This window comes from Balaenoptera ricei, chromosome 21, assembly GCF_028023285.1.
Source record: "Balaenoptera ricei isolate mBalRic1 chromosome 21, mBalRic1.hap2, whole genome shotgun sequence".
Lineage (NCBI taxonomy): Eukaryota > Metazoa > Chordata > Mammalia > Artiodactyla > Balaenopteridae > Balaenoptera > Balaenoptera ricei.
In genome coordinates this window covers 14,945,240-14,971,275 of record NC_082659.1, presented here as the reverse complement: position 1 = coordinate 14,971,275, position 26,036 = coordinate 14,945,240, and the positions used below count along the sequence as shown (strand labels likewise).

At 44.3% G+C, this 26,036-nt stretch overlaps 1 protein-coding gene across 4 annotated transcripts in view; it reads left to right on the top strand.

The window, feature by feature from the left end:
- Window positions 1–1,180: 1,180 nt before the first annotated feature.
- FAT1 (FAT atypical cadherin 1) overlaps window positions 1,181–26,036 on the top strand; it is a 122,657-nt gene continuing 97,801 nt past the window's right edge. For 2 of the 4 annotated variants that reach the window (XM_059909633.1, XM_059909630.1), the window contains exons 1-2: window positions 1,541–1,896; window positions 17,134–20,419. In XM_059909633.1, coding sequence (XP_059765616.1) covers window positions 17,152–20,419 — 3,268 coding nt within the window. In that variant the 5' untranslated portion in view covers window positions 1,541–1,896; window positions 17,134–17,151. Of the gene's footprint in view, window positions 1,263–1,540; window positions 1,897–4,423; window positions 4,661–17,133; window positions 20,420–26,036 lie in introns of those variants that run through there. The other 2 variants (XM_059909631.1, XM_059909632.1) reach the window with 2 other exon arrangements.

Sequence of the window (26,036 nt, the reverse complement as noted above, 5' to 3'; positions counted from 1 at the left end):
GTAGATGAAATAGTGAAGCATGAGAGGTCTGTCCTCTGCACTAACAGGCTGGCCTTTCAAGTCAGTCTGTCCTTTTATTTCCTCCTCTCTCCTCAGGAATCTGGCACCTTCTGGGTGCCCTCCTCTCCTTTCCATAACAAAATTTTTTGGGATAACCTCCTTGTAACTCTTCCTAATTGTATAGATGAGAAAACAGACACTGCAAAGAACCAGGGAGGGTAAGACAACGACTATTGATGAACTCCTATGTGCTTACTAGACACTGTATATTATGCTGGGGAAAAGTGGTGCCTGCTTGAGCATTGCCTCCCTGGCAAATAAATATTTTTGAATGGAAATACACACACATTTTTACAAGGTGAAACAGACGAGGAAACTGAAATTTAGAGAAGTTGTATGACTTCCTTAAGGCTAAGCACATCCAATGCTCCAACACAATCTTCTTTTCTCTTAACTCTTTAACTCCTTGCCATGTTTCCTGTGTCCTAGGGGTTTTGCTCTTTGCCTTTCAAAGATAACAGCCAGCTAAACTGACCGCTAGATTTACATCAAAGGCTGCAAAGGTATTAACAGAACCCGCTCCCAGCCCCCTGCCCTTTTCCAGGGAATTTTAATGCTAACCTTCTGAGGACAGTGTCAACTCACAGAAATGGCTCCCTGGGAATTTCACGCTATTGAGATTTTATTTTGGTATTTTAGCGGCGTTAAAAAAAAAAAAAATTCCAGAGCAGATTTTTTTCCTGGAGTCTGGTCGCTTACGTAGAAAGGACGTATTCACTGACAAATTCAACTTCAACAGCGTTTGCATTTGTCTTAGTCTATAGTACGAGTAGACGATTGATTTGTGTACTGGCCCCCATCACTGTGGATGACTTGTAAGAAACATTAGAAATTGGCTCCTCCTCCACCTCTCCCTCCACCCCTTGGATCCTTGTACGCTTCAGAGTACGGTCTAAAAACGTAGGCGTATTTGGAGAGGATTTGAACATTAAAATACGGCTCCGTGATTTTCAACAGAAAGACCGCAAACAGCGCTAGAGCACGAGAAGTATTTAAACTAGATCACATTCTAAAGTTGGAGGGCTACAAAGTACAAGTCGTCCAGGCTAGTCCGCAGAGACTGTTCGTGCTTCCGCCCTGCAACAACCCGGCAGGCGACACGTCGCGACGAATTTCAGCTGCAGAAGAGGAAGAGCATCACCTGCAGTTCGAGGCGTGGGAAACGCGGCCGGAGGGGGCTTGCGAGAAAGCCAGCCGGAGAGGTGCGCGCCGCGGGGCCGCCCCGGCGCCGAGTGCGAGGAACGCCCGCGCTCGGCGGAGCCCGGGAGACGCGGCGGGGTGGAGAGGGCCAGACGCTTCACTGTCGGGACCGCAGCGGCCGCAGAGACCGCTGCGGCAGGAGAGCCGGCCGAGCTTCTGAGCTCGCGGCCGCTACTGTCTAGGAGGCGGACCCCGCGGGAGAATCCCATCCAGGCGGCGGGGTGGGGGCTAGGCGGGGCGCTGACGTCACCTCCCCTCCCCCACCTCCTCCAGGCGGGAGGGAGTGGGGAAAGAGGCAGTGATCCGCCGCAGCTCCCGGCCGCAACTCCTAAACTCGGCGGCTCGCTGCCCGGACAAGTCCTGACAAACTTGGTTTCTCTTCGGCCCCCTCTCTAGCCCTCGCGCACTCTCATTTCGCCTCCTTTTGCTGCTCAAGTTTCCCCCAGGACGGAAGCCTCCGGAGATGCGGCCACCTGGGCGGCGCGGGAGGATCGCACTCTCGTTGGCGACATGCTGAAGATCGGAGGGAAGCAAAGTTGGTACTTCATACACGGCTTGTAACAAATATCCAAATCGCGTGGCGATTACGGAGCTGCCGGGACTTTAAAGCAGAGCACCGAGGACTCGGCTGGACGGGTGAGTTCTTTCTTGAGTGCAAGTCTTTCCGTATTTAAGTTTAAACGTTAATGAAATTGCGTGGGGTGTTTGACTAGTACAGGGAAGCGTGTGCATCCTACCGGCTTTCCGCTCGGCGAGCTGCACACCCGCCCTGGCTGTGCTTGACTCGGGAATGAAAGATCAGTACGCATAGGTTTTGGAATTCATGAAATACTTACAAAGCACTGTTCAAAAGAACTTGAAAAGCTACGCTGTTTGTGCATTATTTCGAATGTAACTTATTATAGAAATGGTGCCCAGGGAGGGCGCATTGGGTGCCGCGTGATCTGCAGTGGCGCAGCGCCCTCTAGTCCGGACACCCGGCAAAGCGCGCGCTCCCTGCGGGGTTCCGCACGGACCGCGGACTTGGACCTGCCGGGCGCTGTTGGGACGTGGACGTGAGGTCCGTCGCCGTCACCCTAGCCTTCACTTACCACCCACTCCGGCCCATTCTATATCTAATATACAAATACCAGCTTGGGTGGACTTGCAGAGGCAGTGCTGGCGGAAAGGTTTTTTTGTTTTCGGGAACCCATCCCCCTCATTTTCTAGAGCCTTTGGGTAGTGGGTTAGCGAGGATCGACTATTGAGAGGACAAACGTGGAGCTTGTACTACATTTCTTGTTCATGTGAAGGTAATTAGCTGGTAGCAAAAAGGCACCTCTGTTTCGTTCCGTTGGGGCTAAAGGATCAGTAAAAACGTGGCAGCACCGGACTCTGAAATCTCCATCTCTGGCTCTCGGCTGTTCCTCTGGCGACGAAGTGCAACTTCTTTCAGGCAATTAGGTTTTCAGTGGACCTGGCAAACCGGGATTCCCAAACAGATGTTTTAGTCCAAGTAAGCGTTATTAGTTATTAGTGAATGGTAATTTTCTCCAGGAATTCTTTTGTGTCATTTAAAAAATCTTGTGATTTTACGTTATGGGATGGTGTCTTTCTACCTTTTACTGTTCTTCTCCTCCCCCGCCCCCCGCATCCCGCCCCAACAAACTGTTGGCGTTCGTGTGTGATTGTGTTTTGTTTAGAGTTAGAATTCGGCAAGGGGCACAAACGAGTTGAGCTTGGAGACCAGGTAACCTACTTTTCGAGGTGTTCCATGTATGAAACTGACCTGTAACTCCAGGAGCGCTTTGCCGTGGCGAAGTGTTTGAAGGATGATGTTTGCTGGCTGTGTGAATTTGTGTGTATTCTAAATAACGCGCAGGGAATACACCACATACTCTTAGTGCTACGAATCAGCACACTCATTCTGCAGGCATTATTTTTCCTTCCCAGCCATGACCTTCTAGACACATTTTTCCCCCCCAATCACCTTCTTTGAGATGGCGTAAGAGGAGACTGCATTAACTTTGAAATAAGAAAATTCTCTCTTTAACCCTAGACTCCTTCACCCCCATTTGCCTCGTAGATACTCCAGCAGCCCCCTCCACCGGTTCCAGGGAAATCATCTCTCTTTGTCCTCACAGCGTTAACGTATTCGAGCTGCACAAACTTTCCGAGGTCAAGTCCGCCCTCTTCTCCGGGCTGTTTCCCAACGCCCGGGAGCACTTCGGGCTGCGCGGAGCCGGCGCCTGGAGCCCTGCCCGCGCTGAGGACCGGCTCACAGCCCCGCGATGCCCGGACTGCGAGCTCGGGTGTGGGGGGAGTTCCCCGAGTGGGCTGTCTGGACGCCCGGGGTTTCCCCTTCTCCCTGCGGAACTTGTAGTTTCACGTTAGACTGCGTTCACAGCCTGCGGGGTGTACTTACCGCGTGGGAAAGCGCTCGAGACGGCACCGCTGCCTTTTGTCCCGCAGACCTGGGAGTCCGGGGTGTCCGCTGGCGGAGGCGGGAGTTGGGGTTCGTAACCACGGCTGGGGAGGTTCCGGGGTGTAACCAGCTCTGCGCAAAGAGGTCAGCTCTGCGCAAAGAGGTCGCGAAGGAAGCGTTTTCACTTTCTCGGGATTTTAGTGTAGATTGAAAAAGGAAGTAGGTTCCGATCTAACTGCATTCCTTTTGAGACCTTTTGGAAGATTTTATTCCACCAAGCAATTGCAGACCTACAGCCAAGGCATTCAAATTCAGATTTAGGAATTCCCTGAAGGTTCTCGTGAATCTAAAGGGGGAGGCGTGGGAAGCTTTTTCTTTAGTCCTTAGCTCTTTTTCATTTTTTTTTTTTTTTTAGCTAAGTTAATGTTACCCCTTTCCTAGCAGGGAGCATTCCCTGTTAATTACCTGCACAAATCTGTGTGCTGGCCATAACTAACCTCGGCACTAGAGTGGGCCCCAATCTGTTCCTCGCGGTGTCGCTAGGTCATCCTGGGCACTCGCTGGTCTCCTGGAAAGGAGTTGGCTGCTGTAGCTGCTGGGAGATCCCTGACCCTTGGCGGGGCGTCATAGCCCTTACCCCGCGGACTGGGAGTCCGGCTGCCAGGGAAAGTCGGGTCGAGTTTCTGCGCGGGAGAAAAGAGCGCCGGCGCGAGCGGGCGTGGCTGCGAGCGGAGGGATATATCCCGCGCCTGGTGCGTGAGGCGCCGGGTGCGTGAGACGCCGGGGCTGCCCTGGCCGGGTTTGGAGTGGGGCTCGCGGGCGGCGGGGCGCTGCCTCCGAGGGGGGCGCGAGGAAAGCGAGGGCGGGCCGCAGATACCATGCGGCCGTGCGGAGCCAGTGAGGCCCCGGGCCGACCCGGACCCCGCTCGGGGGCGCGCTGAGGCGGCGAGGTGCGCGCCCCCGAGAGCGCCGCCGCCGCTTCGGGCTAACTTTGCTGTAAGTTTGAAGGAAACCAGTTGGGGCTTGAGGGCGGTGGGCGAGGGGCGCAGTGGCGCGCTCGGTGCCACTGCGCGGCCGGGCCGAAGCCGTATGTGCCCGCGGGACGAGCAACTTGCTGCTGCCGGGTGGCGGGCTTCCGGCTCGTTGGGAGCTTGCCCCTCACTGTCCAGCCCAGGACCGAGCGCCCCCCGGCGCTCTGGGGACTGGATGGAAAGAAAGAGACCCGCCGGACGGTGGTGGTGCCGAGGCGCCTGCCCGCTTGGAAAGTTCAGGGCAGGCCCTGGATTCGGGTGGGTGGGGGGAGGCGGATGGGCGGGAGCGGATAGGGCGCGACGTGACCCGAATGGTAATTACCGACCCGACTGCTGCTGCGAGCGGGCGGCGGCCCCGGCTGCACCGGCTCTGGCCCCGGAGCCATTGCTGGAAATCAAAGCGGCAGCCGCGGCGCTGGGTTCCCGGCGGCCTCGGGGCGAGAACTTCCGCCTCGCCCGGAGCTCGGAAACTTCACACGCGCGTTCCACTTTCTTCTCTCCGGTAACACGCGTGCCTGTTAAAGACTTATCTGATCTCGCTCCGCGGCTAATTTCTTGCGATTTGTGAGATATTCACAGCGTAGGTGTGATGAAAGGAGAGGCCAACTGCTAAGGGATGGGATCCTTGAAATGGAGTCACCGAGTTCTTTTAGATGTTTTGTGCCCTGAAGGAGTGCTGCCCTGAGGTTTGAGTTGTAACTGGTTGAATGTAGTTAAGCATAGGTGAGATTGATAAATATCGGGGCTAAACATTTGCAACTGTGCTATCCGTTTGTTTCTTTTTTGGAAGAGAAACTTGTAAGATCTTTTTTTAAAGAAACTTCTAAGATCTTTTTTTTAAAGAGATTCTGGTTCTTCAGTGCTTTTTCTTTAAGTGCTTTTCTCTAGGAAGCTAACTTTCTCTTGTCTCTAAGAATTTTTTTGTTCCCACTGATGTGAATTGCGGGGCTTTGAAAACAAGGACGCAATTGTATGCGTTAGGAAAGTAAACTCATAAATATTTTCTGTGCAGTTAGAGGGTTTTTTTTTCTTCATGTGTCTGAACTATGATTTCATTAAATAGCTTTTGTTAAGCAACTCCTATTTACAGTGACTGACATCGGAAAAGATTTAAAAGGCAAATGATCTTCAATTATTTATATATGTTTCACAAAAGCGGATTCTTGAGGCGTCATACATTCGGAGATAGGTTTCAGTAGTTTAAGATAGCTGCACGTGTTAAAACTAGGTGATGGTGATGTTTTTTTCATATTACTCTTAGCGTTGTGGTTATCCAGCACATCCGGTTACCGCGGTTACTCATAAAGTGTGTTTCTCCAGGTATATAGGTTAATTCTGATGTTTGGCTTTGTGTTTTAGGACAGCTCTCTGGTTCCACAAGTGGAATTATTATCCCCCCTTCTTTACTATATACTTAAGCTTTAAGATGGGTGTAAAAGTGCTTAAAACATTACATAATTTTTAAAAACAACAATGAACATAACTCAATTATGTCAAACATGGCATTTAACACGTTCATAGTAGGGTTTGATTTGAATAAAGTGTGCATTTGTGTACCCATTACTTGAAAAATGAATATCTTAAATGAACCAAATTCTTTGTCACTCTGAAAAGAAGTGCAATTCTTAGAGGACTTCATAAAATCTTTCAGGCCACCTGCATATCTATTCATTTGTATCTTTTGATTAGTCACTAGAAGTACACCTAGTGGGTTTGCACCATGTTAGTAGACCATTTAAATCCATGTTATGGTCAGGTGCCAAAAGAGGAATCTAAAAATTATATGCAAACTAATACTGTTTTCCTCCCCCTGATCCCATGCCTTCCTAGTGTATGTCTTTAGACTTAGCTCTCGAGTCGTCTCCGAAGTAGTCATTTCTTTGAATGCTAGAAGTGAAAGGGATGTTACAGATTATTTTAACTCCCTTAACAAGTCTACTGCCACCTGTTTTCCATCCAAGTTTTGCTGTTTTTACATAGAATCAATAAACTAAATCAAATTTAATGCATTATTGTTGCATTAAATGTTGTCTCCGTGGCCTAATTTGTGGCCTAAAGGACCTGATTTAATAGCAGGAAGCCATAAGGCCAGGTGTCTGTTTAATCTTTATGAGTGGGAAACTGCAGCAGGTAAGCTTTCTTTTGACCAAATTATATAGTTGATGAAGCCAAACTGTCTTTTTGTCTCACCTAATTGTTTAATTTGCAAGTGTTAGTTTGTCCTTAGGCACTGGTAAGGAGTTTTTGAAATGAGCGATGCAGGTAATTCATTTAACCAAGAGCAGAAAGTTGTGTTTTTTCTCTCCTCATGTCTGGGAGGAACTTTTAATTTCAAAAATGTATTCAATCAGATGAGGAATCTGTATATTTCACATAATAAAGTTTTTTTAAAAAATGATCTTTCTTTTCCTTAAGTCCCAGATTTAAATATATTGCCAAAATTCTTGCTTAATTCCAAAGGTTTATTATATATGTGGAGATAAATCTATAATTAAATGTCTTCTATAGACCACTTAGGAAAATCAGTAATTATTTAATTCTTATCTTCATAGAATATTCAAGCATGATGCTTCATAGTAAGCTCTGCAGTAGGGACACTGATCTGGCATCGCCTGTAGCCACTTTGGAAGCATTTTGAGGTGGTTGATGACCTCTTTCTGAGCTGCTGGAAATTAGAGCCTTCTGCAGGGCACCCATCAGCAGCGTTGTTACTGGCCTAGTGGTTGCACCTGGATTCTCTGTTAAGTTTACAGCGATGGATGTATTGTTTTCCTATGTTATCCCTCCTTATCCCCCGCCCCCTCCCACCCTTCAGTCCTGCCTTCCATTCTCCATTGCTAATCCTCATCCGTCTGTCCATTCATGCACCCAACAACTGTGGATCTCCTCTGTGCCAAACACTGGGCCAGATGCAATAAACAGTGGTGAGCAAAGCAGGGTTCCTGCTCTCAAGGAGCTTACAGTCCGGCAGGGGAGAAGGACAAGTAAACAGTTATCTCCAGTGTGGTAAGAGAGATCCATCTGGTGGGTCAGGGTAGTTCATCATAGCACCTCAGTGAGCTAGGTGGATATTAGGATAGGGTGAGGTCTGAGGGAAGCGTGAATCAGGAGGCAGTGATTCACGGAGAGGAAATACACGTAAAGCAAGTTGTAGAAACCCTTGGTTGTGACTTGATTTGTGGTTTGATGAATGGTGAGAAAGAAAGACCTGAGCACACCATGTTATCTTTCAGAAAAGGGTTGGTTGGTTTATCATCAGTGTTTCTTTAATCCTTCTTTCACGTGGCTTATGGCTTGCCTTTTTTTCTTTGCGTAGGGAAAACAGAAAATCTATGACCTGGGCTCACCTTGGCTTATAAAGATAGAGAAGATAACTTTTATGGAGGTTAAGAAGAGAGGAAAGAAAGAAATGTTGAAGAGAAAGGTGAAAATAACGAAACTGTGTGTGATGAGTAAAGGGCAGGAAAAAATTAAATTGCCATGTTTTCGTCGTCTTTTTGAAGAGAAAGGTGGCGATGCTGCAAGTTTAGAGCCTCCGCCACTAGGTGGTGTCATGGGCTCAGGACAGCTTGGTGGTTTCAAGCCTGTGGGAAGGACACCTTTTTGGTTTGAAATAGAAGTAATGTGGGAGATTAAATTGGGAAAGTAGGTAGAGGTCAGATTGTCAGAGATCTTTAATACAAGATTAAGAAGGATGTACTTAATCCGAAGGATAAGGGGAAACACTGAATATTTCAAACTATGGAGTGACATTACAAAGAAGTTTTAATGAGACTAATTTCATTGCAGTATGTAGGCTAAATAGTATGGGGGCAAGAAAGCAGGAATACCAAAAGGCGGTTCACATGCTGTGCCTGAACAGATAGAAATATGAACCAAGTGGCAGCAGCAGAAATGGAAGAGGAACAGTTTTGAGATATTGAGAAATAAACAAATGTCAAGTCAGATGACTTTTAAGATATGGAGGTTTGACAGTTAAGATAAAAAGTCATAGAAATCCTGAATTTCTGGAGTGTGTGTGTGTGTGTGTGTGTGTGTGTACAAAGAGAGAGAGAAAAAGGAGGTGGGGAAAGAATGTGTATCTGTGGAGGGTAGGAAGCTGTAAAGATTTTAGTCCAGTCTCTAGTTTTTCAAATAAAGAAATGGAATCCAAGGATTAATTAACTTCCTTGAAGTCACACAGATGATTAGTGACAAAGCCTGGGCTAGATCACAGGTTTTATGACTTCCAACTGCTTTTTTTTTTTTTTTTTTTTTTTTTTAAATATTTCAGCTTACTTTTTTTTTTAAACTTTGCGTTTATTTTATTTATTTATTTATTTATTTATTTATGGCTGTGTTGGGTCTTCGTTTCTGTGCGAGGGCTTTCTCTAGTTGCGGCAAGCGGGGGCCACTCTTCATCGCGGTGCGTGGGCCTCTCATTATCGCGGCCTCTCTTGTTGCGGAGCACAGGCTCCAGACGCGCAGGCTCAGTAGCTGTGGCTCACGGGCCTAGTTGCTCCGCGGCATGTGGGATCTTCCCAGACCAGGGCTCGAACCCGTGTCCCCTGCATTGGCAGGCAGATTCTCAACCACTGCGCCACCAGGGAAGCCCCCCAGCTGCTTTTTTATTTGATTTCTTAGATTGCAAACTTGGTGATTTGGGAAGTGGCGAAACTCTTCAAGGATGTAGGAAATTACTATGTATTTTCAGTGGAATAGCTATTGTTTTGCAGTGGGAAGTGGGTGAAGACACTGTATAACTTAAGTCGGAAGGTATCTCGAGGGGGTGTCCCATGGCCCTTGATGGAGGTTAGGGTGGAATGCAGGCTTCTGCGGTGATCCTTTATGATAAGGGCAGAGGGGATGATGTCTTTAAGGGTAACAATATGTGTGTGTGTGAAAAGAGTTGAAAGAAATTTGTAGTGACAAACTGGAAGGTGAAAGAGTTGGTGTAGCATATAAAAGGGTATTGGAGAGAATCAGGAAAGTTTAGTGTTGTCCATCCTTTACACATTATGTGTGGATACCTCTTTGTTTTAGGCAGTTTGTGACAGTATGAAGGACACATATGGGGGAGGAGGGTGAGTAGTGTCAAATGGGAGATTGTCAGGGAGGCTGAGTACTGAGAAAAGGGCATTAATTTTGACATTCGCCTTTGACACCAGAAGAAGCTGCTTCTGTTGCCTGGGTGGATCTGAGCTCGCGTGGAACAGTTGAGGGTAGAAACAGTGTCTTTAGTGGAGGGAGTTCTAAGGAAGTCAAGGTAGCACTGAGAAACTACTTTTTTCAAACTCTTTGCAAACATAAGAAAGAGAGATATAGGCTGTTAACTTGAAGGAAGTGCAGGTTTGAATGAAGGTTATTTTCAGTGGGGAAGAACCTGTGTGTATTTGTGGACTGCTGAAGGCGGCGGCAGCGAGGGGGCACTTGAGTGTGAGGGATTTAGGGAAGAGCTGCAGGAGAGGCAGAGTTTTATGGCATCAAGGGTGTCTTTATTTGTAGCTTGGGTGGGTCGCATCTCTTCGGAGATGTGGCAGGAAGAGAGAGGAGGGGAAGAGAACATTTTAAGGAGAGGAAGTGGGGGGAGTCTCTACCACGACTTCCACTTACTTACTATACATGGAACGTTCACTTTCCTGATCCCGTATTTAGTGAAAGGCTGAGGTTTGTACCTAAATACAAAAGGGAGCATCATAATTTGATCCATAATGAAAACTGTACTAATTTGGGAGTGGAAGAGTGGCCAGTGTTAATGACTGCCAAAACATCATTTAAATGATTTCTGTTTGCAGAGAGAAATATATTAGGTGAAATGCTCTTATATCACAAGAGGGTAAACAGTCTGTTTATTGAGCTTCTCTGTGGGCAAAGTTTGCCCTGGAGTGTGGGTGAGGAGAAAGTGGTTGGCGGGATGGGTCATCACGGAGAGTGGTCATGTTTTGGAGCGCTGAAAGAGGAGAGACCAGCGCAGGGATGCCTAGTCCAGCCAGAAATGTACACAGAGCCCTTGTTCGTTGGTCTTGTCTTTTATGTCACAATAAAACAACAACTAGAGACAGTCATCTTCAAGCTACCCACAGACAAGTTTTATAGGTTCGTTGAGTAGGTAAATTACATACTAGAGTTTATACGGAGGCTATTTAAAAATTAGGAAGTCTGTTTAACTTAAGGGCAAGGAAACTTCCAAAAAATTATTTCGAATTGATGAAATCATGTAAATGCTGAAGCTTTTAGGTTCTGGAAGAGAATTACGTGCCGAGGAGAGGGATTTGCAGTGTGTACTGTCAGTATGGATAGTTTGAAGACTGTTCTCAGTTAAATTGGAATCAGTTGTTGATCATTTGAAGGCAGTATTTAAATTAAGTCATTGCTGGAGTAATCAGACTTACTGCAGCTCCAATCAAAGCTAACAACATACAGAGTTAGCAGAAGTAGTTAAATGATATATACCAAGCCTGAGCCTGGTGTTCAATTCTGGGTTCATAGTGCCACCCACCCCCATTTTTACTGAAAAAATGTATTAAGATGGCTTAAAAAGATTTAGTATGTACCCAGAAATAAACAAGATCTACCCATTAATTTTTTGGTGTTAAGAATGAAAGCTTTTAAAAGTACTGTCTACAGCTATTATAATTTATTAGAAAAATGCAGGGTTTTTTTCTGTTGTAAATGTCACCTGGAAGCTGTGAATTGGTTATAGCTGAGTAACAAGCAGGCTTTCTAAGACAGACACAATACTCTTTTTTGACTCCTGTTAAGTGATTTTAGAGGTCATTAAACGTTTATTTAATATACAATATTTTTAAAAAGCAGGAGCCATTTACATTTCATATTGTCTTTTAACAACTTTGTGGCAATTCTCTTTGGAAACATAGTCTTCTCCCTCACTATTCAGACATCTCTAGGAAGTACTTTTAAAATGTGATGCTATTCAAACCGAACATTAAGCTCTAAATTTCAGTAATAAGTTCAATTCTAGTGACGCTCTCACTGATGTGGATACAAAATGGGAGTATGATGAGGGAAAACGCAAAATGCTTGAATATTTTTGTGTATTTTTATTATCATATGTGGAATGGAGAGTCTGATACTGTTTCCCTCTTGGATAGAGGGCTGGAATGACTAATGGCGTGTGTAAGAGTTGCGACTCTAAATAATAAACATACATTTAATAGAATGTATGCATTGTGTAATGCAGTGTCCCACCTAACGCCCTGTCTCAAGCATCTGAAACATCCGAACCTTCAGCTTTAGATCTAAATGTTTGAACTTATGCAGCTGTGTTCTCAGCACGGGGCTGTGTTCTGTTGTGTGAAGCCTGTGCGGTCACAGAATTGATTGGAACACTTTACATGAAAGTCTTGCAAATGAAGAAACATGAGCATATTAATATCTGACGTCTACCAGAAAAATGATCTTTCTCTCTTATTTATGGAGTTTCAGAAATCTGTACTAAAGATATTTAAGCTTTGGACCTGAGGCCCTTTTCCCTAAAGGATAAACTAAGTAAACATTCTTTGTTTTCACTTTGGAAAATGCACAGAAGAAATCCTGGATTACTGTAAGTTCAAGTAGTGTGATCACCTTCTAAATATCAAAGTGTAGCCTTTGGCTAAAATGGTTTTTGGAGTTTAATTTTCATAAGCATGAGCACTAGGTAATAATGTACTTTTTTAGATGAAATGGTATTAGTATCTTTTTAGGATTTGTGTGTGTGTGTGTGTGTGTTTGTTTTTCCCCTGCTTTACTGTTCGTTTTGCATAGAGTAACAGCCATAATTTTTCTGGCATTTTAAGGTGAAACGTGAATTCACAGTTCTCGGGTACATTACTGTAAGGTTAACAGGAGCTCCTAGAAAGTGGATTTTTTTTCTGATCAAAAGACTTGCATTTAATAATTTAATTACAACGGCATTCTGTTAGCCAAGTTTGCAGAGTAAATTCAGGGTTTTAAGAGGTCTCAGTTATGAATGTGGTCGAAAAAGTTTATTCCAGCTGTGATGTGTCCCGTGAGAAGAACCGTGCGTGGTGGGTGAGTTGTGAAGGGTGAGCCAGGTGTTTGGGGATCCAGCTGTGAGAGAGAAGTGGGTGGTGGCAGAGGTTGCAGGTGCTGCTGAGGGATCGTCGTTGAGATGCCGTGGGGAGGGAACAGCTGCAATGGTTTGGCATGTTGAGCCTTCTCCTTGCGCCCTGGGGGTGAAGGGCGTGCCCAGGGCACCAGCGGTGGTGGGAGTAGCATGGCACCAGCCAGTATTAATGGGTCATTTTCAAGGTCTCATGTTAGGCTGCAAATGTTCAGAAAGATTGGTTTGCTTACCATTGTCATTGTCACACCACTGTTTCTTGCTTCTGCCCCAGTGGCTGCTCTCTCTCCCTTGCTGGTTCCTCTCGTCTTCTGTCTTCTAGATCTTGGGGAGTAGCACGGCTCTGTCCTTGGTTTTTGTTTCTTGTCTCTGTGCTCTCTCCGTGGGTGATATTTAGTTTTGTGGTTTTAAATGTAGCGTCTTCCATATTCTGACAACTCTCAAGTTTCTCTCTCCAGGGTGGACCTTTCCCACACATCTGACTGCTCACTTGAAGTCATTACTTCATTACTTGGCATATCTACCTTAACACGTATAAAGCTGAACCCTCGATCGTACTCCCTAAAATCCGTTCCTCCCTCAGTGCAGGCTTCCCTCTCTTGGAACCTGACAGCTCAGTTCTTGCTCAGCACGTGATCTCTGGAATCTTCTTTGATGCCTCTCTTTCTCTCCTTCCGCCTCTGCCCTCCAGTTCATCAGCTGGTCCTGAAGTAGATCCAAAATGTCACCCTCCTCCCCACCCCCACCAGGACCATTGAGGCTGAGCCACCGCAGTCTCTCACCCTTGCTGTTGCAATACCTTCTAACTGGTCTCCCTCCAGCTTTTGCCCTGGCCGCCCTCCCTTCTCTTGTCCACCCCGGTACCAGAGCAGCCCTTTCATTTTAGCTTCGAACATGTTACTCCCCTGTTCTTGTTTTATTTGTAGTAACATCCAACGTCCTTTACCCTTCATCCATGAGGCCATACTGATCAAAACAAATGATAAAGACATTAGGAGAGAATAGACAAATCTCCCTTACAGAAGAACTCTAAATGATTTATGTAACGTAACTCTCCACCCGTAAGTGTGGACTGCACGTAGCGACTTCTTCCAAAGGGCACAGTAGGGGAAGGGGGCAGCAAGTACCCCGCTGCGGAGAAACCCGACAAGCACTGCTTCAACCCAGTGAACAGGGTCAGCATCAGCATCGATGTGATGTGATGAAAATGGCACTTTACCCCGCGCTCTTCCTCCCCTCAACGCGTAGCCCCAGTCTAATCATGCGGAAAAACATCAGACAGATTCCAGTTGAGGGACGTTCTTCAAAATACCTGACCAGTACTTCTCAAAACTGTCAAGGTTATTAAAAACAAGACAAATCAGAGCAACTGTTACAGTCCAGAGGAGCCTAAGAGAATATGATGACTGAATGTAATGTGCTTGTCTTGGCTGGTATCCTGGGATGGGAAAAGGGCATTGGGACTTAGTGAATTACAGTGTATCTATATTATTTCATTAGTTGTGACAAATGTACCATAGTAAGGTGAGATGTTAACAGTAGGGGAAACTGTCTTTAGAGTTTCAGAAAAATTACAAAAGAATTTTAAAATGAAAAGCTTATCTAAAAAAGGCTCTCCTTTATTGCTCTCCCCTCACCCACTGTGCCAGGCCACAGCGGTCTTTCTCCTTGTGGCTTCTCTAACTAGTACTTCTCTACTGGAAATGACTGAGCTTCAGGGGCCATTTGTACTGTCTGGAGACATTTTTAGTTGGGGTTGGGGGGAAGAGAGGCTACAGGCTTTTAGTTGGGTGGAGACCAGGAATAATACTAAATGATGCCTAGGACAGCTCTCCACCCCACACACCCCCTCCCCCAGCCAAGAATCATCTGCCCCAAATGTCAATAGTTTTGAGGTTGAGAAACTCTTGTCCTTTTTCAGGGTCTCTCTTTCCCTCCATGTTTCTGACTGCAGTCTCCATTTCTTTCTGCTTTATTTTTCTCCTTAGCACTAATCATCAGCATCTGATAGACTCTTTGTTTCCTTGTTCGTCTCTCACCAGGAAATGTATCTTCCATGAGGATTTGTTAGTAGTTTGGTTCACTTTTGTATTCCCAGCATGTAGAACTGTTCCTGACATGTGGTAGGCTCTCATGAAATGGGTGTTGAATGAATCAAATGACCAAAGACGTGAATTAATGATAAAGAGAACATATATATACACTCAAAATTCAAATAGTAGAGAAAAGTGAAAATGTGAACATTCCCCCAGCTGCCTGTCCTTCAGAAGTTACCACCGTTAAGAGTTTACTTCTTATCTGTCCAGAATTTTTGGGTTCATTTTTATGCACATCCATGAACTATGCATATAATTTATCTCCCCTCCCTTTTTGCAAACATAAATGGGATCAGTTTAGTTTTTCCGCTTAATGTATCTGGACATCTTTACATGTCAGTGTATAGAGTGCTCTCTTATTTTTTTAATTACTGCATAATATTTTATATGTAGAATTAAGCAAAAATATTTTAATTGCTTGCAGTAGAATCCTGGTTTAATACTTTGTTGTAAACTGGATACTAGTAACATTATGTTTCCTAAAACAGAAAGTGCTTGTGCAACATCATCTTTTTAATGCTTCTTTAAGACATTTTCTTTACGTTTTATCCCTGGTTTGTAAATGCCTCAGTACCGGGATCTTTGCCTTTTAAAATAGTCTTTAACTCCATGTACCTAGCACAGTCTGTCTGCTAGCAGGTTCTTAATCCCTGTAGGTTGAATTCAGTCATGAATCAGAGTTTTCACTTGTTTTGATAAAATTATCGGATTGTTACATAATCCTCACATTTCCCTGAGTATTAGAACTGTTGACCAAATTAAGAGATAGCTTTGGGAAAAGATTGTCTTCTTATTTTGTTTAAACCTTAATTGTTGTTCTAGAGGCCAAAAATTCTGTCTGATTTCCTGACTTTATCTGCTGAGAAGTCATGGCTGCTGAAGCACAAGTTAGGGTGCCGGACTTGAACATGATTCAGTATCAATTAAGCTTCTAATTGCCTTCAGCATATCAGGTTTTTTCTTTTTTTCCTTAATGAAATGATTAATGGGGTAAAGTTGGCAGTCACTGAGTTAAGATACTGTAAATTAAAGTTGCCATGCTAATTTCCCCTGGCTGTTCGGCCAGCCCTTCAGTCTGCTGTTTCTGTCACCTTGGGGAGCAGTCCCATTTCCCGAATATTCATTTGAGAGGTCCTTTGCCAGGGCTGCAGCGCTGTCCTCTTCTGACCACGCTCGGATGTTTGTGAAGCTCCGTTGATTTACAAGGTGAATTACGTTGGCATTTAGGGGAACAGTTGGTCTGAAAGTAATTGTCCTCCCTTGCCAGGCCTCAGCCCAGTGAACTGCCTGCCTTCCCGCTGGTTCAGGGTCCCCCTTTCTCAAATGTCCTCTTTCCTCCCGCTTTGCCCTTGGACCTCCCTGCAGTGCCTGCCACCTTGCTGCGTTGATGGGGCCCCTCTACGCATGTTCGCTTAGATGATTTAGCTTTGTGCGTGTGTGTCTTGTGTTCGGGTGACAGGTTGTTCAGTGCCCCGAAGACAGCGGACCCTCTGTGCACTGGCTGTTGGCAGCCGTGGTGATACAACAGTGATGTTGCCAAGATTTGTGTCCCTGGTTTAGGGAGGGCAAGTTCTGTTTGACATCAAGCTCTTGCTTTTCCTTTTGTAAACTGACTGTTTTGGGCTCAGTTTGTTGGTTCAGAAATGACTTCAGTATTAAACTTGGTGATATATTTATTTTAATACCTTTAAATAGTTAATATAGTGCTAAATGAGACAGTAAACCCTTATGTAGGGAGTGAACTTAATCATTCTTATAAAGAAATAATATAATTTCAGGATAAATTTCTAGATGAGATTACAAGCTATCATTATGGGAGGTTATATAAAACCACTGTTGAGAGTTTTTTTGGTTGTTAGCTGTCTGAAGTGTCCCATGCTCGGGATACTGTAGTAGCATCAAGTTTGTGAGCTTTTGAGCACTTAATTTATTATATACAAGTAAATGGAAACAACGTTCACTCCCTTTTTAGCAGTCACTTATACTTGCCTTGAAGATTGACGTGCAGGAATACAGTTTAGTTGTTACAGCTGGCAGACCTTCATCTGATGCTCATTAGGATTCTTTGAGTCATTAAAATTAAAAAAATTGTTCTTAAACTTAGTAATTCTAGAAATATTAGCAGTATTGATACTTATATTGGAAAACCATTGCATTCATATTCTGTATAGATGGAATATGCTTTATTAAAATGTGAGGTCTAAAACCTTAAAAAAAGTACACTTTTTGTTTGTTTTGTTTCCCTGAAGCAATGATTCTTATTTTCTCCTGTTGCAGGTTCCTGAGAGTTAAGCGATGGGGAGGCATTTGGCCTCGCTTCTGCTTTTGCTCCTCCTCCTCCTCCAGCATTTTGGAGACAGTGATGGAAGGCAAGCACTTGAACAGACTCCTGTACAGTTCACACATTTCCAGTACAATGTCACAGTGCATGAAAATTCTGCAGCGAAGACCTATGTTGGGCATCCCGTAAAGATGGGTATTTACATTACAAATCCATTGTGGGAGTTAAGGTACAAAATTGTCTCAGGAGACAATGAAAACCTATTCAAAGCTGAAGAGTACGTTCTTGGAGACTTTTGCTTTCTGAGAATAAGGACCAAAGGAGGAAATACAGCTATTCTTAATAGAGAAGTGAAAGACCATTACACATTGATAGTCAAAGCAGTTGAAAAAAATACTAATGCTGAAGCACGAACAAAGGTCAGGGTGCAAGTGCTGGATACAAATGACTTGAGGCCATTATTCTCACCCACCTCGTACAGTGTTTCTTTACCTGAAAACACAGCCCTGAGGACCAGTATTGCAAGAGTCAGTGCCACGGATGCAGACATAGGCACCAATGGAGAATTTTACTACAGTTTTAAAGACCGAACAGACATGTTTGCTATCCACCCCACCAGTGGCACCATCGTTTTAACTGGTAGACTTGACTACACAGAGACCAAGTTCTACGAGATGGAAATTCTCGCTGTGGACCGTGGCATGAAGCTGTACGGGAGCAGTGGCGTCAGCAGCATGGCCAAGCTCGCTGTTCACGTAGAGCAGGCCAACGAGTGCGCTCCCGTGGTAACAGCAGTGACTTCGTCACCGTCGGAACTGGAGCAGGACCCAACGTATGCCATCATAACCGTGGATGACTGCGATCGGGGTGCCAATGGGGAGGTCGCTTCTTTAAGCATTGTGGCAGGAGACCTCCTTCAGCAGTTTAGAACGGTGAGGACCTCTCCAGGGAGCAAAGAGTATAAACTCAAAGCAGTTGGTGACGTTGACTGGGACAGTCATCCTTTCGGCTACAACCTGACACTACAGGCGAAAGATAAAGGAAGTCCTCCCCAGTTCTCTTCTGTAAAAGTAATTCAGGTGACTTCACCACAGTTCAAAGCTGGGCCAGTCAAGTTTGAAAAGGAGGTTTACAGAGCGGAAATAAGTGAATTTGCTCCTCCCCACACACCCGTGGTCATGGTGAAAGCCACACCTAGCTATTCTCATTTGAAGTATGTGTTTAAAAGTACACCTGGAAAAGCTAAATTCAGTTTAAATCACAACACTGGTCTCATTTCCATTTTAGAACCAATTAAAAGACAGCAGGCCTCCCATTTTGAACTTGAAGTAACAACAAGTGACAGAAAAGCCTCGACCAAAGTCTTGGTTAAAGTCTTGAGTGCAAATAGCCATCCCCCTGAATTTACCCAGACAGCCTACAGAGCATCTTTTGACGAGAATGTGCCCATTGGTACTACGGTGATGAGTGTGAGTGCTGTAGACCCTGATGAGGGTGAGAACGGGTATGTGACTTACAGCATTGCAAATGTGAATCACGTGCCATTTGTGATTAACCATTTCACCGGTGCTGTGAGTACTTCAGAGGACTTGGACTACGAACTGATGCCACGGGTTTATACTCTAAGGATTCGGGCGTCAGACTGGGGCTTGCCGTACCGCCGGGAGGTTGAAGTCCTTGCCACCATCACTCTCAATAACCTGAATGACAACACACCCCTGTTTGAGAAGATAAACTGTGAAGGAACAATTCCCAGGGACCTAGGTGTAGGGGAGCAGATAACCACTGTTTCTGCGATTGACGCGGATGAACTGCAGTTGGTGCGGTATCAGACTGAAGCTGGGAATGAACTGGATTTGTTCAGCTTAAATCCCAGCTCCGGGGTATTGTCATTAAAGCAGTCGCTCATGAATGGTTTAGGGGCGAAGGTGTCATTTCACAGTCTGAGAATTACAGCTACAGACGGAGAGAATTTTGCCGCACCGTCGTATATCAACATAACTGTGGCTGCCCCTCGCAAGCCGGTAAACTTGCGGTGTGAAGAGACTGGTGTGGCCAGAGTGCTGGCAGAGAAACTCCTGCAGGCCAATAAATTACACAGTCCGGGAGAGGCTGAGGATGTTTTCTTTGATTCTCACTCTGTCAATGCTCACACACCACAGTTTAGAAGTACTCTTCCAGCTGGTATCGAGGTAAAGGAAAATCATCCTGTGGGTTCCAGCATACTTTTCATGAATGCTACTGACCTTGACACTGGCTTCAACGGAAAACTGGTCTATGCTATTTCCGGAGGAAATGAGGATAGTTGCTTCATTATTGACATGGAAACAGGAATGCTCAAAATTTTATCTCCACTTGACCGTGAAACAACAGACAGATACACCCTGAATCTTACAGTGTCTGACCTTGGTCTACCACAGAAGGCTGCTTGGCGTCTTCTGGAGATCAGAGTTCTGGACGCCAATGATAATCCACCTGAGTTTTTACAGGAGAGCTATTTCGTTGAAGTGAGTGAAGACAAAGAGATAAATAGTGAAATCATCCAGGTTGAAGCCACAGATAAAGATCTGGGGCCAAATGGACATGTGACGTACTCTATTCTTACAGACACAGATAAATTTTCAATTGACAGCACGACTGGAGTGGTAAAAATCGTGAACCCTTTGGATCGTGAAGAACAGCACGTGCATTACGTAAAGATTGAAGCCAGGGATCAAGCCAGAGAAGAACCCCAGCTGCTTTCCACGGTGCTTCTGAAGGTATCATTAGAGGATGTTAATGACAACCCACCCAAGTTTATTCCCCCTAATTACCGTGTGAAAGTTCGAGAGGACCTTCCAGAAGGAACCATAATCATGTGGTTAGAGGCCTATGATCCTGATTTAAGTCAGTCTAGTCAGGTGAGATACAGTCTTATGGACCACGGAGAAGGAAACTTTGATGTGGATAAGCTCAGTGGAGCAGTTAGAATCATACAGCAGTTGGACTTTGAGAAGAAGCAAGTATATAATCTCACTGTGAGGGCCAAAGACAAAGGGAAGCCCATTTCTCTGTCTTCCACTTGCTACATTGAAGTTGAGGTCATTGATGTGAATGAGAACTTACACCCACCAGTGTTTCCTAGCTTTGTGGAAAAGGGTGTGGTGAAAGAAAATGTCCCTGTTGGTTCATCAGTGATGAAGGTATCAGCTCATGATGAGGACACAGGAAGAGATGGGGAGATCCGCTATTCCATTCGAGATGGTTCTGGTGTTGGTGTTTTCAAAATAGATGAAGAAACAGGTAGGTGTGTTTTTATTACTGTGGTTCGCTCTTCCCTTTCATTTTTTTCTAAAGTAATTATGCCCTGTGCTGGCTCCTTCACAGTTCCCCATTGGCCTCTGGTAGGGCGCAGTGCATGTCCATGCTTTTTGTCCTGTTGCACATGTCTTTGTCTAGTAAGCCATGAGGATGGAACTAGAGGAACCTGAATGAGTTGGCATGAAATGAGTAGGAAAAAAATCAGAAAAATTGAAATCATTACCACTGATAATATACAGGTTTGTTCTGTATATTATCAGAAGCATCTTTGTGGTTTTGCTGTAACTTTGAGAGGCCCTTCCAGAGTTTTTCCGGCTAGTAAGGTTGAAGACTTAGAAGACTACTCCACTATCCAGCATGCTAATTCAGACGTTCGTGCACACCTGCAGATTAGGCAGAGCACGGAGAGAAGACCCTGTTCGAAAACTTCATGCTGTGATCTGCTTGACTTAGTACCTTCTTGGGGTTTTGTTTGAAAGGCAGATGTAGGCTGTAGAATGTCAAACTGAGGGGACCTGGCTGTGAATTGTGGCTCTTTCAGTTGTTAATTTGGTGGTCTGGACAAGTTGATTACCTTTTTAAAACTGACTTTCTCCATCTTTAAGATGGGGACACTCAAAATTACTGTAAGATTTATGTGGGCATAAGGTGAAAATAACACGTGTTAGAGTCTATTTAATGTCTCTTGGAAATGGTAGCAATGCTCTGATATTCTTTCCCCTAGAATAAGGTCCTAAAACCAGAACATTCAGGATAGCCAATTTATGCTAGAGTGTGTATTTTTTGTTTTGCATTTTGTACATATCTCAAATTTAGCTGCTTTTCACAGATTTTATAGTTATATTATCAGTCTCCCTTGATGGGGCGTGAGCTGTGGTATTAGTTTGCTGGGGCAGCTATAACAAAGGTCTGCCACAGACTAGGTGGCTTAAACAAGAGAAATTTATTTTCTCACAATTCTGGAGGCTAGAAGTCAAAAATCAAGGCAGAGTAGGTTTCTTCTGAGTCCTCTCTCCTTGGCTTGTAGTTGGCCATCTTCCCCCTGTGACATCACATGATCTTCCCTCTGTATGTTTGTGTCCTCATCCCTCTTGTAAGGATACCAGTCACAGGGGACCACTCCCTAATGACCTCATTTTAACTGCTTTATCTCTTTTAAGGCCATGTCTCCAAGTACGGTCATGTTTTGAGGTACTGGGAATTTAGAACTTCAACACATGAATCTTGGGGGACACAATTCAGCCCAAAACCACGTTTAAGGATGGGCTTTTAGCTCATGTATTTTCTGTCCTCAGCACCTAGCAAAAAGTGCCTGGCGTGTAGAAGCTGCTCATTAAATGGTTAAAGACTGAATAAGTAAATTAATGATTATTTTCGCTTTGAATGTTCTGCTTTCTGAGAATGCTAGTGGAAATAGAAGGAAACTGGGTAATCGCAGCAATAATCAGCCATAGGTGGGGTTCAGTTTGTTTATTAATCTCATTGATGTTTCCTTTATGAATATGTGCATTATAAAAGGGGTATTTTTCTAATTACATTAAACCTTTAAGTTTTTATTTAGTAATACCACAAATAAGTTCTTCAGTCAGTACCCACCCCAGTACCCACTCCCATATCTAATAGTTGTATAGCACATGAAAAATAATTATTGTCCTAGAAATAAGTGATTTTAGAGACTATACAATTTCTAATGTGTTTTTGTTTATTCAGGGGGTTCTTTTTCTAGTGAATTATATACTACTGGCATGTGGTACAGATCTGCAGATTACATGCTACTCATCTGAAATACCTGTAATGGTTCAATTCAAGAGAAAATAGCATCACCAGCAGCAGTTAGTAATCACCCATCTGAAAAGTAGAATGGATCTTTTTTCTTTTCATACTCTCTGATATGAATTAGTTTTCAGGTACAATGGCAACGTAGAAAAATACCCAGGATTTAGTAACTGAAGCTGAAACTATGAAGTGTTTTTGTGAATTTCATAAGGACAATTTTTCTTATTTTTTTCTTTTCCAAGGTGGGCTTTGAAAGCCTGTGAAGAGAACTGTTGTAAGTTAAAGTTCAGACAGAAAATAAAAACAAAATCTTAATTTACATTTCCTTGATGTCTTAAATTATATGAGCACAGCCTTTTGGATATTTTTCTTTCAAGTGAGAAGAGTATTTTTATTGTTGCTTTTTAAAGACCTATTTAGAAACTAATATTTTTCGTCTATAAATTTAAGAGACTGGGATATTCTTACTATCAAGGGAGGTGGAGTAACCAACCAACTGAACAAGGCAGTATTTATTCTGAGATACATAATTTATAGTAGTTTTCAAGCTGAATGGCAGTGCCAGACTTTTCCAGTGGTAACTTAGTGAGAGGCCAGGGGATGAGTTGGGATTATGGGCAGTGGGGTAGGAACTGTTATGCATTGGTATAAAGATTGAGATTTAAAGGTGAGAGAAAAATTGGAAATTTCTAGGTCATCTATTGTGCAGTCCTTGCTTTACAGAGGAAAATACATAGCACGCAGCAGATTTATGTTTGTGTGCTTTTTGAAATTGAATAAAGGTGATGTAATAATATTTATACATTGCCCTGGTATACATTGCAGGATATTTTCTTTTTGGCAGTAGAATTATCAGCCCAAGTTATTTTAGAGACCCCTGGCAAGACACTTGGTATCATAGTATAGAATTCTTTCATGAAAAGTCAGTATGTTTGTGCAGCAGAAATACTAAAATTAGATGTGCTAATTTTTCATTTGGGGTTTGTCTCACTGATGGGGAGACGTGTGGGAAGGTGGAGTGCAGGTGGGAAGTGTGGAGAGGTGCCTGTCACATGAAGAAACGTAGGGGCAGTTCAGGGACACCATTGGGCACCCCATAGGACACGGCAGTAAAACTCCGGTGTGAATTGGAGTTGGCCTGGCCCAGTTTGGGTTCATTAGCACCTTTCAGGAACTTCAGTCTCTGCTCCTTGCCCATTTCTGCTGAGCCTCCTTTCCCTCTAGGGATACGTTTCATATGAGGTTGATGTCTGTGGGCCTGTGCAGAGCTGCTGTGGGTGTGGAGCCCACAAACCTGCCCACCTCATGGTCTCTTTGCTTCCTGCCTTTGACTTAACTTTAAACTCTGTAGTGTTGGTTGAATAATATAACCGAGTTTTTGTGGTGTTTTACCTATTTCAACATTGTCACATACGCATATCATTTGTATGCTTCTCATAGAACAGAGGATATATTCAGCTATCTGAATTTAGTTCTTTTTTTTTTTTCTTTTTCTCTCCTTTTTTCTTTTTGTATTTTATTTTATTTATTTATTTATCCATGGCTGTGCTGGGTCTTCGTTTCTGTGCGAGGGCTTTCTCTAGTTGTGGCAAGCGGGGGCCACTCTTCATCGCGGTGCGCGGGCCTCTCACCGTCGCCGCCTCTCTTGTTGCGGAGCACAGGCTCCAGACGCGCAGGCTCAGTAGTTGTGGCTCACGGGCCCAGGCGCTCCGCGGCATGTGGGATCCTCCCAGATCAGGGCTCGAACCCGTGTCCCCTGCATTGGCAGGCAGATTCTCAACCACTGCGCCACCAGGGAAGCCCTGAATTTAGTTCTTATTATTTTTAAGATCCTCCTTTTTCTTTAAAAAAAAAAAAAAAAGCCTACTTAAATTTGAAACATCCCCTGACAAGTTGTTTTTTTTGGCAATGGAAATTCTATGGACTACCTAAAATATGTAGTTGGATGAACAGCCCTGTCAACTGAATTTTGTGCATCTTTTGCTAATTGGCTTTGCAGGGAGGCAACACGTACTTGCAGTATGGGGGTGACAGTCATTTGACTCATCAGATAATCTCTCACTGTGTCATATGCTTTTCCTGGAGAGGCCGCTGGCTGTTAGTTAACTGTTCTGACAAATCCAAGCCCACACGATTGATTGTCCATTGGAGGTTTGGAAAGGTCGAGTGTTAGGTGAAACACTATTTGGAAAGTCAGTCTTGTTAGAGAGCCAATCTCCAGTGCCCTAATGAAGATTCTCCCCTTTTTGTCTCCTTAAAATCTACAGTGAGGGTTGTAAAGCAGGTTTAACAGAAATGTTCGTGGAGTACGTATCTTGGAAGCATGTGTAATTTCACATTTAGGTTTTTATTTTCCTGACTTTATACTTCTCAGCGTTCACCCCATTCTCACTTCCAATACGTTCCTGGTTGCCTTGTTGTAAGCTTCACAGTTGAGCAGAGTAGAATCTTGGGGCTTCCTCCTGGAGATCTGTGGAATAAATTCAGTTTAGTGTTCTTGGCTGATGAGGACCCCTCCAAGTTAATTATTACTTGAGCACCAAGTAAAACGTTGCGGGTTTTTGCTAATTTTTAAAACTAAGGATAATTTTTAAAACTAGCAAAATGCTTGGCCAAAAGTTTCTTTTCAGTTGTTAATAGGAGCTCGTATTGAAGCAGTGTTTATTAGTTGAGCTCTGTTGCACCCATGTCTGTATTGTAATGGGGTGCCTTTTAGGTATGTTTTCCCTTCTGCCTGGAGTACTTTGGTTCAGTTTGGCTGTTGGTGTAGTGCAGCCAAGCAAGAGTGTTTTCCCCTTGTGACACTACATATTCGGGGAGACCAAGTATTTCACTAAGATAAAAGCAAATTTCTGAACTTATTAGTGCTGTGTTACTCTTAGACTCCCAATCCTGCTTTCAGGATTGAAATTTACATTTTGATGAAAAGACTTGGAATGAATTAATACGGAAGTACAGCTGTTGCAACAAGATAAACCACTGTTCATGAAATATGGGAGGGAGAATAAGGACTACATTTTTCTTGAGAGAACCTGGCTGCATTCTCATTACAGGGGAGCGTTATTGCACCATTCCTGGATCGCCCGTTTGGAGACTGGCTCCTGGCCTGCCTTAGGGGATGCAGGAGGAACGATTTGTGTAATGGGAACAGAAGGGAATTCCAGTCCAGGCTAACCTTATTGTTGACTTAAAAAACCTTTTCCCAACTTAAAGTAGGATATTCTGCATACAGCCAGGGACCTATGTTTTTTCCCAGGGCCACTTCTCTCATGACAGAAACTAGAATGTAGAGGAAAGCTCTTAATGGGCTCAAGCATCATGACCAAAAAGGCTGTAAGAGTGGCTGAGAGCTGGGCGGCCGCTAGAAGTGTGGTCTAGTGTGGTGGGACCAGGCGCTGGGTCTAGAATTCCGGGCAGCAGGAACTTAAATAGATACTGGTGGGAGGCCCATTAGGGAGTGAAGAAATTTGCTGATGAAAGAGCTTTTGTGTTGCCATCTCCTCCCTTAAGTGGCCACAGCTGCTGTCCTGTTCTTTCTTTTTGTTCTCCTCCTCAGAAAGTTGAAGAGAAAAGAAACTGATTTCCTAGCCAACAGTGAGATTGAAAAATCGGGCTTTGGCAGAAATTATGTGATGACAGTGTGTTGTTGCTGTGTCTGGAAGTAAGAATCTGTGAATCTGAGTCAGGGCAGGGAGGGTGTGGTAATAATCCCACTGGGGAAGGGACCCTCCTTTGAAGCAGGAGGATTTTAAGGTGAAAATAGGATCTAATTAGAAATCCTAAGGAAATTCCATTTTGTTTTAAGAGGAAACAGAGGATCAGC